The 20337-nt window shown below is 38.4% G+C and overlaps 1 protein-coding gene across 2 annotated transcripts in view; it reads left to right on the top strand.

The window, feature by feature from the left end:
• Positions 1–20337, top strand: part of RASGRF2 (Ras protein specific guanine nucleotide releasing factor 2) — a 130424-nt gene that overhangs the window by 81972 nt on the left and 28115 nt on the right. The window contains exons 16-17 of one of the 2 annotated variants that reach the window (XM_065661466.1): positions 561–686; positions 1978–2067. In XM_065661466.1, the coding sequence (XP_065517538.1) occupies positions 561–686; positions 1978–2067 (216 nt within the window). Of the gene's footprint in view, positions 1–557; positions 687–1977; positions 2068–20337 lie in introns of both variants that reach the window. The other variant, XM_065661465.1, reaches the window with a different exon arrangement.

Genomic DNA, 20337 nt, shown 5'->3' with positions numbered 1-20337 from the left:
ACTGGTATTAAGTGCTTTTAATCAATTAAATTTTTTAAACAAGTGAAGTCCCCTTTGATGTCCATATTCTTTTTTATCAATGCAGCACAGCTCACGTTGTTCAAAGTTGGTCATTTGCAGACTTTCTGTCTTTAGGTGTTTGCAAACATCCACATACTCTAAAATCTTTGCAGAGGCACTCAATATCTGTAAGACAAACTAATCGGACTATGCTCTTGTTCTTTAAAGAAGCATATCTTAAATCCCCATACTGTAGTTGCCTATGACCCCTTGATATTTTCAAAGAACATTTGTACTTTATAAATACATGAATATAATAAAATTAATATAACACAGTAAAATACAATATATCTGATAGTTAACATAAGTTGTTACATATTTATTTTTATATACTATATTATTGCATTAATATACAATAATATAAAACCATAGAATCAGACTACCAACTAGGTTGGAAAAGACATTTAAGATCATCAAGTCCTATACACATTTATACACATAAAGAGTTGTAAATTATGCATGAGCATCCCAGTATTAACATTGGTTCTGTTTTAAAGCAGCAGTTCTAGAGTCTGTGTCAGTGGACCGGACAATTCCTGAAAGCACCTCAGCAGTGGACACCACAGAGCTTTCCCCATGTAGATCCCCTTCGACACCACGGCATCTCCGCTATCGTCAGCCAGGGGGTGAGAGCCTGATGTTTCTTTCCCGTCAGTCACTTTGAAGAGTTTAAATACTGCAGCTGTAATCTTTGCAGGGTGTTAGGAAAGAATGATGTTTGATTAATGTGTTCTGTTTGTATTTTTCTTATTTCTCAGGTGTTGAAAAAAAAAGCTATTAGAATGTGAATTACACTGGTTAATTTGTATAGTAATGTATGGAAGCATGCTGGGACTTCACTGTGATAAATGTTCTTAAATAGCTCAAGCAGGACGTGCCAAAGTTCGAGACTGATACTGAATCAGTCATATTCTCACAAAAATCTCAAAACCACCACAGATTTCTCTCAGCTACTAAGGGGGCATATTTTGGGCACCATATGTAATCATGAAATACACAACACCCATTATTGTCAATGGGGAGTGACTGTGACTTGTTTCTTTGTATAACACTGAACATTTACAGATGGTATCACATTATTCATTCCAAAATTTGAATAAACTGCTCAAATGAAAAGGAAAACTGAGAGCTGGAGCTCCTCGAATAGCTCTCACGTGTCTCTTTGTAATCATTAGCAGAGCTGTGAGCTATGTCCATGAATGCTTAAAATGCTGCCATCTCATGCAAGCCAGATTTCTAGGCAGCTATTTCATGCTTGGAATTAAAACAACAAAACCAGAGCAGAGTCTTATCAACTATAAGGAAGTTGCTGAGACATTTAATTTCAAACCAATAGTAATCATCTGTTACTGGGCACTTTTATGGTGAGATGGCAAGATTTGAGAGTTGGATTCTCTGTGGAACACTGGCCCTTATATGAGTTGTAGTCAGAAGCGGTGTTCATAGCATTCACTATAGAGAAAGCCTAATAAACTTTGCGAAACTGTACTCATCCTAGGCAGTGAACTGGGAAAACAGGTGAGTGTAGCTATCAGAAGCTGGTTTATGTGCTTAGATCTCTAATATGATTTTTTGTTTAGGTTTCTTTTCTGCACCATTGTTTTTGTCTCACCCTTCCCCCCCTTTTTTGTTTCTCCCCCCTTTTGCCATTTGATTACTGCTTATTCCTCACCTTGGCAGCGTCTTAGATATTTTTTCCATAGCAACATTAATTATAGTAAAATGGACATAAAACTTAAATCACAAATGTCAATACAATATTTTTATTTCCCCTAACATAAACTCCTCTGGCAATGAAAGCATAAAATGTTCACAAAGAATAAACATTAGTGATTTAATATCTTATTGTTGCTTAACTTGAAAAATGCAAAAAAGTACATAGAACTTGCTAACTTTTCCCTGCCTGTTCCTTTACAGTCCAAACTGCTGACAACACCCACTGTTCAGTCTCTCCTGCTTCTGCTTTTGCCATTGCTACAGCTGCAGCAGGGCATGGGAGTCCACCAGGTGAGAAATATGCTGCGCAAAAGAGAGGTAACAATAAGATCCATAGGTCTGAAAAGGTATGTTAAATATTTCTTAAGAACATACTTACCTGAATCCTAAATAGCATCTGATTTGTTACTTTAATCTGATGGTGGCTTGAGTCTGGAAACCTGGCCTTTGTGTGGGCACTGCACTACAGCATTCACAGGCGGTTGGCATCTTGACTTCAATTTATATGGACATTATGAAAATACTTGTAATGCATTTAATTTGAAGGTGAAATTGACCCATAAGAATGACTAAAACAACTTAGGACAGGCTGATCAGATACATCTACCACATGTATACCTGCTGTGACAGTCTGGAAACTTTGACGAATGAAGCAATTTATGTCACCAAAGAGTAAAATCATCTTTTAGGCTGTTTACATACCACCCTGTCCTGGGGACTTGCCAGCAACCACCACAACATATACTTGAAGAAGGGAAAGGATGAGAATTTATTCAGAAATATATTTAGAACAAAACACGAAACCTAGCAAACGTGGACTGCATACTATACCACATACCTTCAAGAAAAGGGTGAGCTGCTGTGCCTTTGTTTTGTGGAATCTAAGGAGACTGCCAAACCAGTGAGGTTTTGAACAATCATGGTGTAAACCAATGGTAGCTTTTCTTGTTAACTTAAATCAGAATTATATTTATCACTCAACATTTTCAGTTCATCATCTATTGATTGGATTCCTGTATTCAACTATTCCCTTGATATTTCTAGTTCAGCCTATTACTCAAAGATTAATATTTTACATATATGCAATCTGCTAAACATCTCGATCATACCTTTTTTTATTACTTTTGAATATTCACTTAAAATTTAAGATTTTATTTTGAAAATTACCTTTCTTATGTCCAAGTTTGGCATACATAAGAGCAGTTGTGCTTAAATAAATTATTGCAAGTGTAAACTGTATATTCCCTGGAAAGCAGCTATGTTGTCTGCTGAGTGGAGGTATTTGGTGCAACTTAAAAGACTTGATTTAAGATTTTTATTTGCTTGATGCCTTGCTGTGTGCCCTTTGACGTATTAATATCTTCCACTGAGGCCTGTCCTAGGTTATGTTGCAAATAAAACACAACTCTTTTAAAGTCCACAATATCACTTTCACTTTGCATTGGCACACTGAAGCCCATGGTTCATTTTGATTTTGTAGGAAAAAACATACTTCAACTATAAATTAACACCTGCCTTTTTTCCATTATAATTGTTGGAATACTTTGCAAGAAACTTCTTTGTAGACTGTCATCTCAAAATCACACATGAAATTCTGTGCAGGTCAGTAAATTGTCACCACTGATTACAGTTGTTTTTGTATTCACTGTGTCTAAAGTTGTGGTCATCCACTTGATGAGTGAGTAGGCATCATGAGAAAATAATTTATGGATAAACATGGATCGGTGTTTCTATTACTCTTGTGTACTTCCTGTGATCTTTAGGTGATCACGAGAGAGTAGTGTTAGTTTTAGCAACTTTATGAACCTGTCAGAAACATGCATTTGGTAAAATCTGTGTTTGAAATGATGAATGATCTCTGCCTTTGGAATTAGGTACTACTAAGGAATCGTTTTGCAGTATGAATTAATTCCAGTATGCTTAAATATTGTTCAAAAAATGTAGTAAAAGTAAAATATACTGTTCTTTCAACTCAAGTAAGAACTACTGCTTTTGTATTGTTAAAAGCACAGCTTTTCAATATTTGTAGCATTGAAGTACAATAGAAATAAAATCTACAAGTACTCAATCAATTGAAGGAATATCAAAGCATGGGAATATTGAAAAAAAAAAAAATCATCCCTAATATTCATAAGTACTTTTTTTCTTTATGTTGCCATTTAAGCTAGTTCTGCATAAAAGGTCATTGTCCCAGGTGACTTAAAGAACAGTAAGGTTCTGCAGCAAATCTAACAGGAAAAGTGTATGCTGGGGAGTCTCAGGAGACTGAGCTGGAGCAAGGCTGTCCATCTGTAATCAATATAAAAATAAAAAGCTACAAACCACAGCTCAGACAGCTTAATCACCTGGTTTGTAACTTGATGCAATTAGAATCATACAATCAACTAGGTTGGAAAAGACCTCTAAAAAAAGACTAACTGTTACCCCAGGACTGCCAAGTCCACCACTAAACCATGTCACTAATTAATCATAGTAGACATGATATTAATGTTGCAGAGTTATGCAGTTCAAATTTGGGTGATTAAAATAGGAGTGCTTCTTCCCCAGGTATGTATTATTGTAATTATGTGGGGTTTTGTTAAATAATACCTTTTTTCCCAGTGGGCTTCTGTCTCATTCACGGCGTAGGATGGACATGATCCCTCAGTGAATCAGGGCTGCGTAGTGTATGAGATTTATGGCGCTTTTTTTTAATTCTTTTTTCAGTTGGTCATAGGCATCACTGCACCAGACATTATGATGTATGCCATTTAATATATTCCTACGTGGAACGTAATGGAATGGCAGGTGAAATGCAGTGTTGATAAATACTATATGATACATGTGAGGCAAAACAGTCAGAGCTCCATACCTGGAAGAATGGGCTCTGTGATGGATGTTACCAGTCAGGACTGAGATCTGGGATTACAATAGATAGTTCCCTTAAATGACATTAGTGCTCAGTAGGAGTGAAAAAGATAAAGGAAACATGAGTAATTATTAGGAAAGGGACAGACATGAAAGCAGAGAAGACCTTATACTACTACAGTATAAATCTCAAATTTGCATGTGTATTGAAGACTGTGTACAGTTGTGGTGTCTCCTGTTTTACATGAAGGAATGAGAACTAGAGCAGGTTGAGAGTTTGCAGTCCATGGTAAGTGGAAGTATGAAATGGCATTTGTGCGTTTGAAGTTTAGGTGAGAGATGACTTGGAGGGTTGATGAGAAAGTTCTGCAAAGTCACAGATGTCATAGGGAGAGTTAGGAGGCATTTGTTGCTTTCTGTAATGCAAGAGGTAGGAGTCATCAGATGACTTGCATGAGGCCATGATTCAAAACAAACACGGGTTTGTGGTTCTTTGTGGATAGTAGAAAGCCTATGAGATTCTGCTGAGGGACATTGTGAAGGGAAGAGACTTACCTAGGTTCAAAAAGTGGTCAGATACCTGCAAGCAACAGTCATTAGTAGTTACTAGAGTGGCAGCCTAGAGTAGGGTTAGGAGCTGAAATCAGCTGGAGGTTGTAGGAAGGTATTTGGAGCCAAGAGTCATTTGTGTGTCTTCAGTTCTTGCTGTTCCCTGAAGCTTCAGGCCAATTTTGGTTTTGTTTTATTTTGTTTTGTTTTGGGTTTTTTTTTTTTTTGTTGTTTTCCCAGGGTATGAGCTCTTAGTTCTTGTCAACCTTCTATCCTCCTGTTCTGATTCTTTAGCAATGAATTGAGGCAAGCAGATTAACAGACCCATAGCAAAGCTCTATAGTCACTCTACCAGAACCAGACATAAAGAATATTTAATCATCTTGTGTGGAGAATGCTGGCCATAACATTTTACAATGCTGATACCATGCAATGAAAAGTTCAAATACTTGTAAGTATGCAAAGTTCTGATCAGATCTCCCGTGGCGTATGATGGCTTTGCATCCTGTTAGGTGAGCACCTAGGGGAGCACTGTCTATGTTGGTCCTGTCTGCAGGCTGCATGACAGCATGTGGCTTGATGGGAAACCAAGGTTGAAAGACTTTTGAGTACTTTGGTCGGCTTTAGGTATTGGTCTACTTCCCCCTTCGGGTGCAGCCTGAGTGAAGTGCGTATTAGCAGTGCTCTTAGACTTCTTCATCCCCAGTGTGGTGGGGCAGAGCTGTGTTTTTTCTGCCACCCTCATCTGTGGAGTTAATTTGCTGTCTGGGTGCATGACATATACATGTGCCCCTAGCTGGGCCCTAGGAGTAGTTCATGCTTGGGTTGCCCAACCACACTGTATGCTGGGTGCCTCATGGCTTGCTCCCCTTGAATTGGTGCTAGCTTCCAAAAGCAACACAGAAGTTACATAGCAGCTCTGCTCCAATGTCTGTCTTATAATATGGAGAAGTTCCTACAAAAATTTTAGTGCTAATGGTCTCATCCTAATGAATACTGTGCTGATCTCTTCTTTTAGCTCTGCCATGAGTCAGATGGTCTTTAAGTGGAACTCCACCTCTTTAAGTGGAAGTCCCACCTTTTCAGGAGTGATTTCCTTCTCTTTGAGAGTGTCACACAGCCAGTGTTAAGAGGAGTGAGTCTGGTGATGTTGGAGAGGAACCTCCTGCCTAAATACTCACCAACCATTTGTAGTTTTGCTGCAAAAATCCCGCAGATGTTACAGGAATTAAGTAAGAACAGTATAATGTATACAGCACCCGCACGAAACCTAGCACTAGATAAAACCAGTTTGTATGGAAGAGTATTTATTTCATCCATGGCTTGTAGAACTTGAAAATTTCCCTGGTTTATCTTTGTACAATTCTTTCAAGCGTGTTATTGCTGATTTTTAATCCTTGAATTTGTCTGTTGTGCACAGAATCAGAGCACTGTGTCAAGATCAGTAAGATATCATGCATTTTTAAAAAAGAAACATCTTTTGGTGCTCATTTACTGATACTATTTGCTCTGCATGCAGACCCTCACATTTGCTAATTCTCATAAACTGTGAAGGTGCTCTGTGTGATTGGAGGACATTCAGACTTCACTTAAAGTCTCTAAATAGTGTATGAATGAAGCCAAATTAGCTAAATAATGCAGTGTTGAGTTTGTAAATAATGAATAAAGTAAAAAGTACTTACATAAGCTTAGCAAAAGTACAAATTAATTCTCTGCTAAAAATGCCTAAAACAAATTGAAGAAAATAAATTGATAATTTTATATTTAAATTAATCTACTGAACATGGGCTTCAAGGAGATTGTTTTGCCAAAAACTTAAAGTCTAAACTGAACTTTTTATATTTTGCAGCAGATAGACTGAAAAAACTTTGAAAAGATTTTTTGTCCCTTAACTCAATCAAAAAATCCCCAACATAGAAAATAAATGTTAGACAAGAAGCAAATACTTAAACCCAAACAAAAGGCTTGTTCCCTAATGAACATTGCAGCTTTATTTCAGTAATTCTGTCAGCTAATTGTGAGCTGGGCAAGTCAGTATTTCCAGTGTGCTGCATGCTTCAAAGCTGCCTCCCTCCTCCTACAGCATACCGATCCACGCTGTAGAGAATGTACCATTTTTCGCAAGAACAAGGTGACATTATGGGAGAGGATGGAAGTGGGATGGAAGCTTGTGGTTGGCAGGAGGGTCTGGCTTCTTTAGTATAAGCATTTGTTTTTTAAAATACATGTGAAAGGGAGAGGAGAGAGTGAGAAAGAAGTAGGGAAAAAAGAGCCTTTGGGGGAGTATCTCTGACAAATATGATTTGCACGTAGGAAAATCTGCTCCATGCAAGCAAGGAGGAAAGATGGGCTTATTCCCTCTGATTTTAGTGATTTAAAGGAGCAATTAAAATAACAGCTTGAAGCTTTGAAGCATCTACATAAAAATGAATTGCTCATATACTATCCATTTCAATTAATTGCCTGCACATATCTCTGGGGCTAGATTACCTTTGACTTGAGTTATTTACCCGACTGTTGTTCAGGAGAGAGAATTTTTCCTAAAGCTCCTATGTTTCACAGTTCGTGCCCTATCAAAGAACATTTCAAAAGATCTCTCAAACTATCAGTCTGCGAATCCTTTCTTATGCATAGAAAGTACAGCCAACTTCTCTTTTCACAAATCTACTCTGGTGCTTCATAGGAGCAGTCTTAATCTAGATTGCCCTTGGTTTTAGGCTAGCAAGCCTCATCAGCCTGTTTACCAGAACATTTTCTGATATCATCTGCTTTTCCGTAGTTCTTACAATCTGCCTGCAGAAGTGATCAGTCCTTCGCAGCTGCAGCAGATTCTCAACAAAGCGTGCACAAAACCTGCTTCACTAATCTGATGCAGCTGCTAAATGCAAGCAGTGTCCTCCTGCAAAGCAATTCAATATGCCTTGGCATACAAAAGTATGTCCTGGTGCCACTTCCATATGCTGCCACTGAGTATTTTCCACTGTTGACAATGCATCTGCATGGATGGTCCTGCAATCACATCACTGATTAGGGAGGGGTCAAATTCCTTTCTTATTCTTGAACTCTGTATAAAAAGGTAGTTGTATGTTAATTTCCACTGATAATCAGTTATGCATTTGTGCACTAATTATATGTGTAAGTTATGCATTAGTGATGGAAAAGATGAACAGAGGGAAGTGTGTAATCCTGTTGGGAGTATAAATGTCTAATTTATTTTGACTTAGCTATTTTTGTATTCTTGATCCCTGCTTGGGATAAAACATTGTAGGCCTTTCTGTACTTTGTTTGACCAATTCTGAAGTAAAGCTGCCAAACCTCTGTTTTAGAGCAACAGAATGCGTTTGAGGATAAACAGTATGCCAGTAACTGATGTGACAGTGTCAACTTCAACAGCCACTGAAATGAATATGGAAAGTCCTCATCTCCTCAGAAGTGCTGTAGGAGTTTGTCTGCCATAACATAGAATCATAGAGTGGTTTGGGTTGGAAAAGACCTTAAGATCATCTAGTTCCACCCCACTGCCTCACCCTAGATGATGTAGCCCAAGGCTCTGTCCAGCGTGGCCTTGAACACTGACAGGGATGGAGCATTCACTGCTTCTTTGGGCAGCCCGTTCCAGTGCCTCACCACCCTCATAGTAAAGAACCTCTTTCTTATATCTAACCTGAACTTGCCATGTTTAAGTTTAAACCGATTACCTCTTGTCCTATTGCTTGTCTCTGATGAAGAGTCCCTCTCCAGAATCCTTGTAGGCCCCCTTCAGATACTGGAACATATGTAACGTACCCCAACTGTAAGAGCAATAACAAATACAAGCTGACTTTCGTAAATTACAGCTATGATTTTCACAATGACATACCTCTTGAAAGCCACATAAACACTGAAGTTGAGCCAGATGAGTCCTGTGAGCTCTCAGTCTGACACACTTTACCCTTGCTTGATTACTGTCACAATATTAGCTGAATAAAAATTAGCTACTAGTAATAATTCATGTTTCATAGAAATCCACATTACATAGTGGGTCATGCATAGTCTTTTCCGTTCTGATAAATCAGGCGCAGATTGATTTAAGCTGACTGCTAATTTTAAAAGGCCGAAATTAGCATGAGAAAGTTTCACAAAATTTTTTAACAAGACTTGCTTAGATTATTTTAGGTTATGACCAGTGGTGCTATTCTGCAGTCATTCAAACTACTTGCCAGATCCCAGTGTGACAATATTTTTGTTTTGTTTGTTCTGGCATAAGACATAACTGGAGTAATGGAATGACACAGCTTGTGCCAAATGATACAAGGGAGATCAGACCCTGTGTGCATGTTCATGTGTCTGTGTGTAGTTACACGTATGACTGTGCCAAGAGAAGGCACTGTGGCTATACACACTGCAGCCATCAGCACTTAAGCTGAATAGTATGACTTGGAGATGTACTGTACAAAATAATGAAGGGTGTACACTCCCAGTGGGATCCCATTAAAATGGAAAAAAATGTAGAAACATACATTACGCTTTTAACAGATAGATAGAGTATTTCCTTGGTCTTGCACACAGATTGATGTGAGCATTAGTTCCACATTCAAGGCTATCAGCTGTACTATTCAGGGATTATTTCCCTAATTCTGAACAGAACCATAATAAAGTGGCATTATGTTCCCTGAGAGTAGGCAGCTGAGTTAGTGTGGAATTTGGTGAAAATGAGGATAAATTGAGGTTCATAACAGAAATTGTTACGTTTATACCCATTGTGAGAAGGCAGGCAGAGATTTCCTTGCTATGATGAATGTTATGTGAAAGGTGAGCAGTGTCTGATGGTGATGTCAAGATGGATCCTACATTGTGTGGTCAGCTGGGTAATGCACTTCTGTGTTGTGCTGTTCTAAATGCTTCAAATCACATCAGTAGTTATAAGCTAGCTTCTGGAAACTTATATATTTCTTTCTGGCTTTGTACATAAGTATCCATGTCTAAATCAAGACCAGAAAATGTGTGTCTTTTCTAGTTGATGTTCTAGTTATGATGCCATAAACATTGCTATTAGTAATAGTTACAGTAATTTTGCACTTTAGCAGTTTTCTGGGTTATAGCATCTCTTTTCTTGTACTTGAAAAGCTTTGTGGAACCTTTTCCTTATAAATCCAGATGCAAAATAAAAGAAAAAAAAACCACCATGATGGTGATATATAACCCAACCAACAGTCAAGATACAAAGTATTTAATTCTTTTGAATTTGCAGCTTATCCCAGTAGGGCTACTATTCATAGGAGTAAATTGGGTAATTGACTGTGCTGCAAGTATCACAGACTGTTTCTAAATACTGGGAAACAGACCTTAATTTTAGTGGTAATTCTTCAGGTCATGGAACTTCAAGATTGAATTTGAGAGCATCTAGGCTCCTGTCAGAGATACAGGATGCTATCAGTTCGTAACTGAAATCATTGTTTCAGGCTGTCAACTTCCAACTGGATAAAATCTAGTGTCAGAAATATTCTGTTTGTGATCCCCAGAGTGAAACTAAGATGCAAACAAGGCCAAGTACTGCAATTGGCCAGTTTGTTTATTATAAAAAGTTAAAAAGATTATTATTATAGTGATAGGACAGATCAGAAAAAAGGATAGAAATTAAGCAAGCATTCAAAGTGCAGAGAGAGAGTCACCACTGTGGATGTAGTGGTGTCCTGAGGGTCCACAGTCATCTTCGGTGGTGGATGTCCTTCAATAATTATTACTTTTTCCTCTTTTATAATGCATTAGAGGGAAGTACCTCTGTTCTTAATGTCACGTACTGCACATTCTGGGTGCATCCAGTTTCGCTGGTCTTGTAGCCAGTTCTTCAACTGTGCATGTCTGTCAGCAATCCTTGTGATAATGGGCAGCAGTTTCTGACACCAGTCCTTGAGATAAGGGATGGTGGAGTCTTAGCTCAGCTCCTCACACCCATCTTCAAGATAACAGACCTCAGCTCCTCACACCAATCTTTGAGACAATGGGCAGTGGAGTCTGATTTCAGTTCAGTCTCTCACACAGCCATGCTTATCAATCTTGCTTCTGTTGTGACCCTCCTCGCCCCCTCCCCCAAGAAAATTTAGTTCCAAGAAAGAAAAGAGTTGATGTTGGTAGGATCTGTTATCCTCTCCTGATCTCTTACACAGGACAACCATTTTCACTTGTCATTTTTGTTTGACTAATGGTCAGGAACTGGGAAAGTAAGTAATAGTTCCCTGTTGGGAACATGTTTTAATGATGTTTCCAGACCAATTTATGTAGATTTGGGATAGTCTGAGAAGCCCTGAGATCTGAAAACTAGACTTCCTTGGAGTTCTCCATTCCCCAGAACTCCAGGTGGGAAATACACAATGACTTTACAGCTGACACTGTTCTCTATTAAAAATGGCTGTGTGACAAATAACCACTGGCTTTTACCCAACCAGCTTTCTTTCCTGGTGGCTGGAGGGTTATCAGGAGTTGCCCAGATGTTGTTACCAAAGTAGAAGTGGCCAGCACACATTGTGACCAACCCACTGGGGTTAAAAGGATGGGGTTAAAAGGGATGACGGTCCTCCAGCAGAGAGGGACACTTGCTCTGTGTTCCATTTTTCACACTTGTTCACAGGGCTGCTTTTATGAGACGTGTGGATGTTTTCTCCTGCCAGAGGATATTTTACTGGGAAATTCTTAGAAAAATGGAAATCAAGATTAAAACTAATTTTCTTGGAATCTGCCTTCTAATTCAATAACCCTGAACGTTATTTCTTTCCTCTGAATATTCACCTAGTCTATAATGCATTTTATAAACTTCTGTTTTTGTTCCTGAATTAGGACCCCTTTGAATTTAACAAAATTGTTGCTTAGCAGTTTTAGATAACTGACTAAACATTCATGTTCAGATTGGGTTGAATCTTCCCTTGAAGTTTTATTAGAGCAACAACTTTGTTTTAAAATAATGACTTAAAAAATTGTGGTGCCTGCCCTTGGGAGTTAAGAGCCAGAGGAAAATTATGATTTTTCTTCACTTTAGCAGAAATTTAAGATACCTTCTTTCTTTTTATATGCTTCCTTTTCTTGAATAAATTTCTTATTCTAGTTCATTAAGGGAGCTGACTACTGAGGAAAAAGGTATTTGCACTGGACATTTTGTGAGTTACGACACTGTGAACCATGTGTTTCCTGACCCTAAGTCCTGAGCAGCGGAAAGGAAAACTCTCTGCATCATAGACATGTGCAAGCAATCTGGCACCGAGAGAAAAATTCCTTCTTCATCTAAGAAAGGAGACTTAAGTACAGTCCCTATCCCTGCCTCCCCAAAACAGGTCACCCCAATACTACTGCAATAGATTGGATGGGATGTGTTTAATATGTATTTTCCAGTGGTTTAGATAAGCTTCTCTGGCAAGCTTTTAGGTGGTATTTCCCTCTGCTCTTCTGAGCTGGGGAGGAGAGCAACTGGAATGAAGCCCTGACCACAGCATGCAGAAAACCAGGCCCTAGTATGCTGACGTTGCAGGCAGGGAGTTCAACCAAAAGGTCTGGGTTCATAATGAGGGCAGGTTTGTTTAGATTCTCTAATATCTTCCCTACATTTGGTGTACTCATTAATGTTTGTAGGGTGGGAAGAGAAATTCTGGGAGAATTTTTATGTGAGGTTTGTTTGTTTCCTTCCCCTTCCTCACTCCCCCCATTGAGCCTAACTGCATAGTTAATTGCATAATTAATATTTGTTTATGCTACTATTGAGTTGCTGCTATTGATTTCTGGCCCAGTCATTAGTGGTCTGGAAGCTGCATATGAGATGGACGTTTTGTTCAGAGATTTTTTGTTGACTTGTGTGCATCCTGCCAATTTTTGCTTTGCGTGACAGTCAAGTCTCTGCTCACAGATGGTCTGAAAAATTATACATATAATTATATATTATATATATTATATATATTATATATATTATACCAACTAAAGGAAAAAAAAATCCAAAAGCACTTTTTACAGTTTTCTCTTTCTAGCTGCACATTGCCATAGACTTTATTTTAACCTTTCCTTTGTGGCAGGGCTCACTGAGAATTTTAAAGATCTGAAAGCTTACTTCTAATAGTTCTTGAAAAGACTTGAGCATTATGCAAAAAAGGTCTGCTATACTCTTCATATTGCTGATAGAGCAGGTTTAGAGTATAGTCGATGTGTGATTAAAGAAATCATGAGATATATATCACTTGAAATGCAGAAATACATCAGTAGGTAAAAATTGCTTTTATGTACCCTGAAGACTAGGAGGCATAGCAGGAACACTGGCAAATTCACTTGGCTGATGTACAAATTCAAAGAAGTATCAGCTGCAGTGTTGCCATTCTTGTTATTACTCATGAAAGATAATTCAAACATTACTGCAGTAAAGTAAAAAAAGTGACTAAGATGTACTAAAACAGTCACAAATATAATTGTTAAGGTAGGCTGTTAAAAAAGGCTTTTCTTTGTCAATTGTTACCCATAGTTCTTTTATATAAGTAAGTCATAGGAAAAAAATCTGCTGTCACATTGCACATTTGTCATGATACTGTGCAGTCTGTAAACACAATTGGCAACAACAGCCTCTGAAATTCAGGATCTATTCTTTTTTAGAGATATATCTAAAAGCATAAGATCTGGGTGGTTTTGCGTAAGACTTCACTGGAAAAATTGGACTAGGAGCTTACACTGCATGCAGGTACCCTAAAATCTAGTACTAGGTTTAACTCTGTGTTTGTTCTCTTGCTGTTGCTGAAAGAAGAAAAGAATAGGATGCTGTCGAGTGGTAATGGAGCAACTGCTGTTTGCAGTTGGGGAAAATGCATCCTAACAAGTGCAGTAGTTTAAAGCTTTAGATGCTCATTCCTGGTGCTTTTACAAAAAACCGGAATGCTAATGCATGCACATGGGTTTTTTTCTATCTTTAGTAGATAAGTGCACAATGGTATTTTTCTCTGAACCTATGTATTTATCATGCCAATATGAAAAATGTCATCTTGTACTGCCGCTGAATTTCAGTAAAAAAAAAAAAAAAAACAAAAAACAAACCCAAACCTCGGACTCTTTGGTGTTTTTTACTTCTAAGACAGGTTATGGATTTTTAATACCACATTGTGTAACTTGCAACTGCATGCATGTTTTCATTGTATAGCAATTTTTAAAGACTTTCTTCCAATTGTGAGATTCTGATATAGTCTCCTGAGAGAACATCCCAAAAGTGTGTGCCAGTTTGCCAGTTTTATCTACTGCAGTAACCCTGTTTTTAAGGATTTTTTAAATCACAATTTTTCTATTTCAAAGAATCCTTTGCATTTAAAGGAATATTTTTGTTCTTTGTGGTATTCATGTTTTAACTATAAATCTCATATGCAATATATAGTAATATAATAATAATTGTCAGATAAACCTCAATGTTATTATTAGGAGTTAGAATAGTGTCTTGGTCGTAAGTATGTTCTCTAGCTACCTCCCTTTTTTTCCCCATCCATTAAACTGAAAGTATTTCACTGGACTGAGATATTTTTAGACTTCTGGATTGAGTTCAAGTTTGCAGCATAGTCATGACATAACTGCTTTATCTCAGTGCTGTATTCTTTAAATTTTTGTGATTAGAAAAAGCCTTTCCAAAGCAAAAGTCATTTAAAAATAGTTTACCACCCTTTCTCTTAAATGTTTTGCAGAAATCGAACAGAGTCAGTATAGCTCTGTGTTACACTATTGTACATCAGCTGGTGCATGTGAATCCATGGGATTTACCTTACTAAGACTATAATCCCTTCACTTGATTTGATAGTCAGATTGTATTTGTGGTGGAGGCTTTAGGCAGAAAAATCAAATACATACTTGGAATTACTTCTGATGTGGGCGGTTACAACAGGGATTTTCAGTGGCATGTTTCTTAGAAAAAATAATTTCATATGTCCCAAGAACCACTGAAAGTGAAATTAAAAGCCTGAAATGCATTGGATACTTGATTTCTTCTGCTTTTTAATAGTCACTTCTTCTGATGCTGTATGAGATTGTAACTGTTTGTGAAACTCAAATCCTGGCATAGTGAATGATTACAAATGCCTCTCTCCTGAACTGAGGTGGCCCAAAGATCATGGCTAGACGTGGTACCTCCTACTTTCAAGTCTCAGACTGTGCACATAGAATCACAGAATTGTTTAGTTTGGAAAAGACCTTTAAGATCATCGAGTCCAACTGTTAACCCAGAACTGCCAAGTTCACCACTAAACCATGTCCTTAAGTGCTATATTTACACATCTTTTAAATACTGCCCGGGATGGTGACTGCATCACTGTCAACAGTTAATTTCTACTCAGTGAGGTTGTTTCCTCTTGTCCTATCACTTGTTACTTGTTATATAGGATCCTCCTTTCAGTTCATTGTAGAAAACAGTAAGGTCCCCCCTGAGCCTTCTCTCCTCCAGACTAAACAACCCCAGTTCCCTTGGCTTCATTATGGTTCTGAATGTGTACATTTGATAATTACAAAAAAAAACCAAAAAAAACCTCACAACAAAAAAACCAGCTGTATTACTGATCAGATATGCTATTCTGTATACAGTGAGTGGGAGTTCATCATCTTTATGCTCCTTTTCATCAAAGTTAATATGGTCTTCTTTTCCAGCTCTGCCATTCTTCGGCTGGCTAGTGTTTCTCAACCTGATATCATAATTAAGGAAATCAATAGGAGAACAGAACCATTGGCAGGTTAGATTTTTTATGCTCTCTGATGTATTTCTTTGAAAATGTGTAAAACTCAATTTCTTGCTTGAGCGTGTATGACCAATAAAGATGGGTATCTTTATTGAGTCATCCAAGCTTATTTAGGTAAATCAAAAAAACCTTTTTTGTAATTAGGTTTTCTTTGCTGCATATATATTGGGAAGGGTTTCCTTTTGTGCTGCATATATTGGAGAGGCCTTTCAGTTTTAATCTGATGAAAACATAACCAAGCCTGCAGTTTATTTATTTATACCCATGTCAGAAAGTAACACTGATGTCTGCCAAGCCTAAGATTTCAGGATTTGGACCACACTGAGACATGAAACTGGCCTACAACTCATGAGCAAATATATCAGAAGAAAGAGGAAAAAAACCAATCCACAAGACATGCATTTGGCATTTCTTTCGATTTTTTGTCTTTTGTCTCATGAACCATGAATGTTCCCCTTCCGCCTCCCTGGGCCTCTGTGGGGTTCGCTGTAACTCCGTCGTAAGCTGGAGTGCAATTTCATCCTGTGTTAGGTGCTAACGAATCTTCAGTGCCTGACTTCAGAGTATTTCAGTCAAACTGACACGTAAAATCTTTTTCTGAAATCGTATATTTTGCTAAGAAAGACACCAGAAATTTGTTGAAGACATGCTTCATAACTTCAAAAAACTTACCCCTAAATCTTGTGAACAGAAATTATTTTTTTCTATAGAGAAACCCTTCAAAATAGCTGTATCATCAAAGATTTCAACAATTTAACTGCTGTGGTCAGGAATTGTGAACTTCTGCATTAATGCAGAAAATCAAAATTCGTAAGTATAAAGTATTAAGTATTAAAGTATAAGTATATTCATAAAGTGTAAGTATAGTTGCTGTTACTAAACTAAGAGGGTTTGACGTCCTGATATAAAGATGAAAACAAATGTGCATCATTTAGTTTCTTTGACATATATGGTGCAAAATTTAACATAATGCAAATGTTCCTCTTGGGTGAGGTGGATTTTAGAGAGGAAATAATGTAAATTGCTGATAGAGTCAGGTTTGCTCAGTAGAAGAAGAAAAAGCAGGGTAGAATTTTGTTGTAGGGACTTCTTAGTAGCTGTTGAGGAGGGGGCCTGTCCTCTGTCTCACGCTGAATGTGATGAGATCCTTGGATCTGGTCCTGAGTGCAGCAGTTCCACACATCCTACCTGCAGGATTAATTTCCTGTGGTTTTTGCTTTATGAATGGGATAGCTGATGATACCTACTACTGAAAAGTGATTTAGACTTTTAGATAAGAAGAGCTATCTATGTACAGGGTATTCTCATAATTTAATCTGGTTTTTTTCTGCAGATGTTGAGATTTATGTCTATTCAGCATCTTTTTTTTAATCCTCAGTGACAGTGGAAGCTATAAAGGTATTAGTTTTGAATATAGTGTACATAAGAAAAACATCTGAAGGTGAAACTAGGTTTTGCATAACATAATCTGAAGACAAGAGTGATTAAATTACATTGAAAGAAGTAATTCACTGAATCTAGCAATGCTGGCAGGTTAACATTGTGTTTGACAGCCTGTGGTAAAAGATCTGCATCACCGTTACATGAAGAAACTTCGTGAAAGCTCTGTATATTAATCTCAACAGATACTGAGGAAAAACATTACCTGAAGGCAGCACTCACTGAAGCAGCTGCCCACTAAAATGATGAATGACTAGAAATACTGCTGATATTTCTCATGTGGAAAGACTGTTTCCCTCAGGAGATAAGCAGGTATTAACCAAGAAGTGTTTCAGGTTATTTCACCTTGGGGTCTGGGTGTTAGCAGTCCCATCCAGAATCCTAATTAAAACACTGCAAAGATTAACGCCCTGCTGGATTGGACCCTTCACCTCTCGTCTTCTGGAACCACAGTGAAGATGAATTTAGAAGAAATCATGCCTACTTACCCACTGATTTAAGTGTAACGTGTGTAGTTAAGCCCAAAAACTGCTCAGTGCCAAGGATATCACACTATGTGAAGGACAGCTCCAAAGCTACCCCTTTTAAAGATTATTTCCACCAGGATTTGCCTCTGGATACCAAGCTAGACAAAATTTCATCTGAGGCTTGGGGAACACAGGCTGGAAAGTTGCTGAGTGGAAAAGAACCTGGAGGTGCTGATTGATGGCTGCTCAACATGAGCCAGCTTGTGCCCAAGCAGCCAAGAAGGACGACAGTATCCTGGCCTGTATCAGCAATAGTGTCGCCAGCAGGGCCAGGGCAGTGATCATCCCCCTGTACTGGGCACTGGTGAGGCTGCACTTCGAATCCTGTGTTCAGTTCTGGGTCCGTCACTACAAGAGAGATATTGAGGTGCTGGAGCAGGTCCAGAGAAGGGCAAGGGAGCTGGTGAGGGGCCTGGAGCACAAGTGTGATGGGGAACAGCTGAGGGAACCTGGAGGGTTTAGTCTGGAGAAGAGAAGGCTCAGGGGGACCTTATCGCTCTCTACAACTGCCTGAAAGGAGGATGGAGCCAGGAGGTGGCTTTCTCTGCTTTCAAGGAAAAGCAATAGGACAAGAGGAAGCTGCTTCAAGCTGCACCAGGGGATGTTTAGACTGGATATTAGGAACAATTTATTCCCCAGAAGGGTGGTCAGGCATTGGAACAGGCTGCCCAGGGCAGTGGTGGAATCACCATGCCCAGAGGTACTTGAAAGATACATAGGTATGGCACTTAGGGACATGATTTAGTGATGGGCTTGGCAGTGCTACATTAACACAAACAGTTCTATGATTCTGTGATTCTATGATTTTGTTAACCTTTCAATCCACCTTGATTATAGCCAAATGGCTAAGAGTGCTTCCAAGTACAGCTCATGGACAGGAATGATACTATGCTAGGGAGTGTATCATCAAAGTTAAAAACTAATCCTAGCCCCAGAATAGGTGGAAAAAGTATATGGGTTATAATAGCGCAGATGCCGAAATGCTAAAAAGTTAACTGGAAATTGGTAGGATGCTTTCCAAGATACACTTTAGAGGTGTGGTGAAACCCTTGTTCCTTGCAGATCAACATCATATCTGAAGCCTTGGCACCCAGTTCTGGTCTATGGGTCAGCACCATTTCTTTTAGCAGCATAGCAGGGTTAAATGACGACAAAATCTCATATTGCAAACTTTGCATAGTCACTTAGTGCAGTGTTCCACACTTACATATGGACAGGCAGGACAGGTGGTGTCTGGCCCAGCAAGGTTCTGGCTGTCTCCTGTTTTATTGCAGTTGGCAAGACAGCTTGAATTTCCTGCTAGACCAGAACCACTGTCACATATTGGAGAAATAGAATTGGAATATTTGGGTTACCGTTTGTCTGCAGCGTAAATAGCAGCAGAGACATGGGTTATCTAAACTGGTGACGTGAATGCGCAGAATCAAATAAGGTTGTATAGTGAACTCCTTGAACTATGCCTAAATAAGTAGGCTATGCATACGGAGTAGTTGCAGTTGTCATGGCGGCTCAGGGTTTTGTTTGGAGTTATATTAGGAGAGAATTAAGTGGGCAGAGAGGGAGTGGAGGAAGTAAGGAGCAGCAGTAAAGCTGATGCATTAGGAGGAATTTTCACTATGAAAGTTGCAGGAAAGACTGATGACACCATCAGTGTTCACTGATGCCTGTTTGGATAGCTTCTGTAGTGGCTTCATCAGATCTTAGTCTGTTGTCATCTCCTGTTCGCATTTCTGTCCCAAAGCCCAAGTGGTTTTGAAAGTCATGAGGAGCAAAACCAGTAGTGGACTTACTTTGCATGTTTCCAATTCTGTATGATGCAGCTGTAACAATAAGTTTATTGGGAAGGGGGGAAAGTTGTGTTTTGTTCAGTCCTTTCCTATGAAAGTTAGAAGAACAAAAATTAACAATGCTCACTGATCTTACTTGTTTGCAGCTGATATTTTTTTCTGAGTTTTGTAAGATCCTGAAATTAATAGCAGTCTTCTGTGCAATTTGAATGTTCTTGAGTACCTCTTCTTTTACATGTTGTCACCTTCTGGTTAATGAAAAGGTCTACTCAGTGACTGTAAGAACTACTGAGATTTCTGTTGCTTTCACCTTCAATATTCCCTAACTTTTTCTTTAGATTTCTGACACAATTTCCTTACATTGGGAATGATGGAGTCCAGCACTTTAAATGGTGGGGGGTTTTAGCTGTTGCTGTACTGACTGGAAGGGAGCTGACATACCAGTTTTCAACAGATCTACTGATATCTATGTATGAGTAACTTACACAGTCTTCTGATGTATAAGTGAATAAATAAAAAAATGGGGTCTATTGTCTATAATTTTAATGAAAAATTTGTGTATATAAATCCAGTTAAGCGTATCTAATGAATAATAGCAGTTATTAAATAACTTCTAATTTTTAGACAAATCTAATTAATCTGTGCCTGTTGGGCATTTTAATGATAAGGATGGTAACAATATCTACCTCATGCTGACAGTCC

The sequence above is a fragment of the Lathamus discolor genome, chromosome Z (genome assembly GCF_037157495.1).
Source record: "Lathamus discolor isolate bLatDis1 chromosome Z, bLatDis1.hap1, whole genome shotgun sequence".
Taxonomy (NCBI): Eukaryota; Metazoa; Chordata; class Aves; order Psittaciformes; family Psittacidae; genus Lathamus; species Lathamus discolor.
Note: the sequence above shows the minus strand (reverse complement) of the source record. Positions and strands in the feature narration are given on the sequence as shown.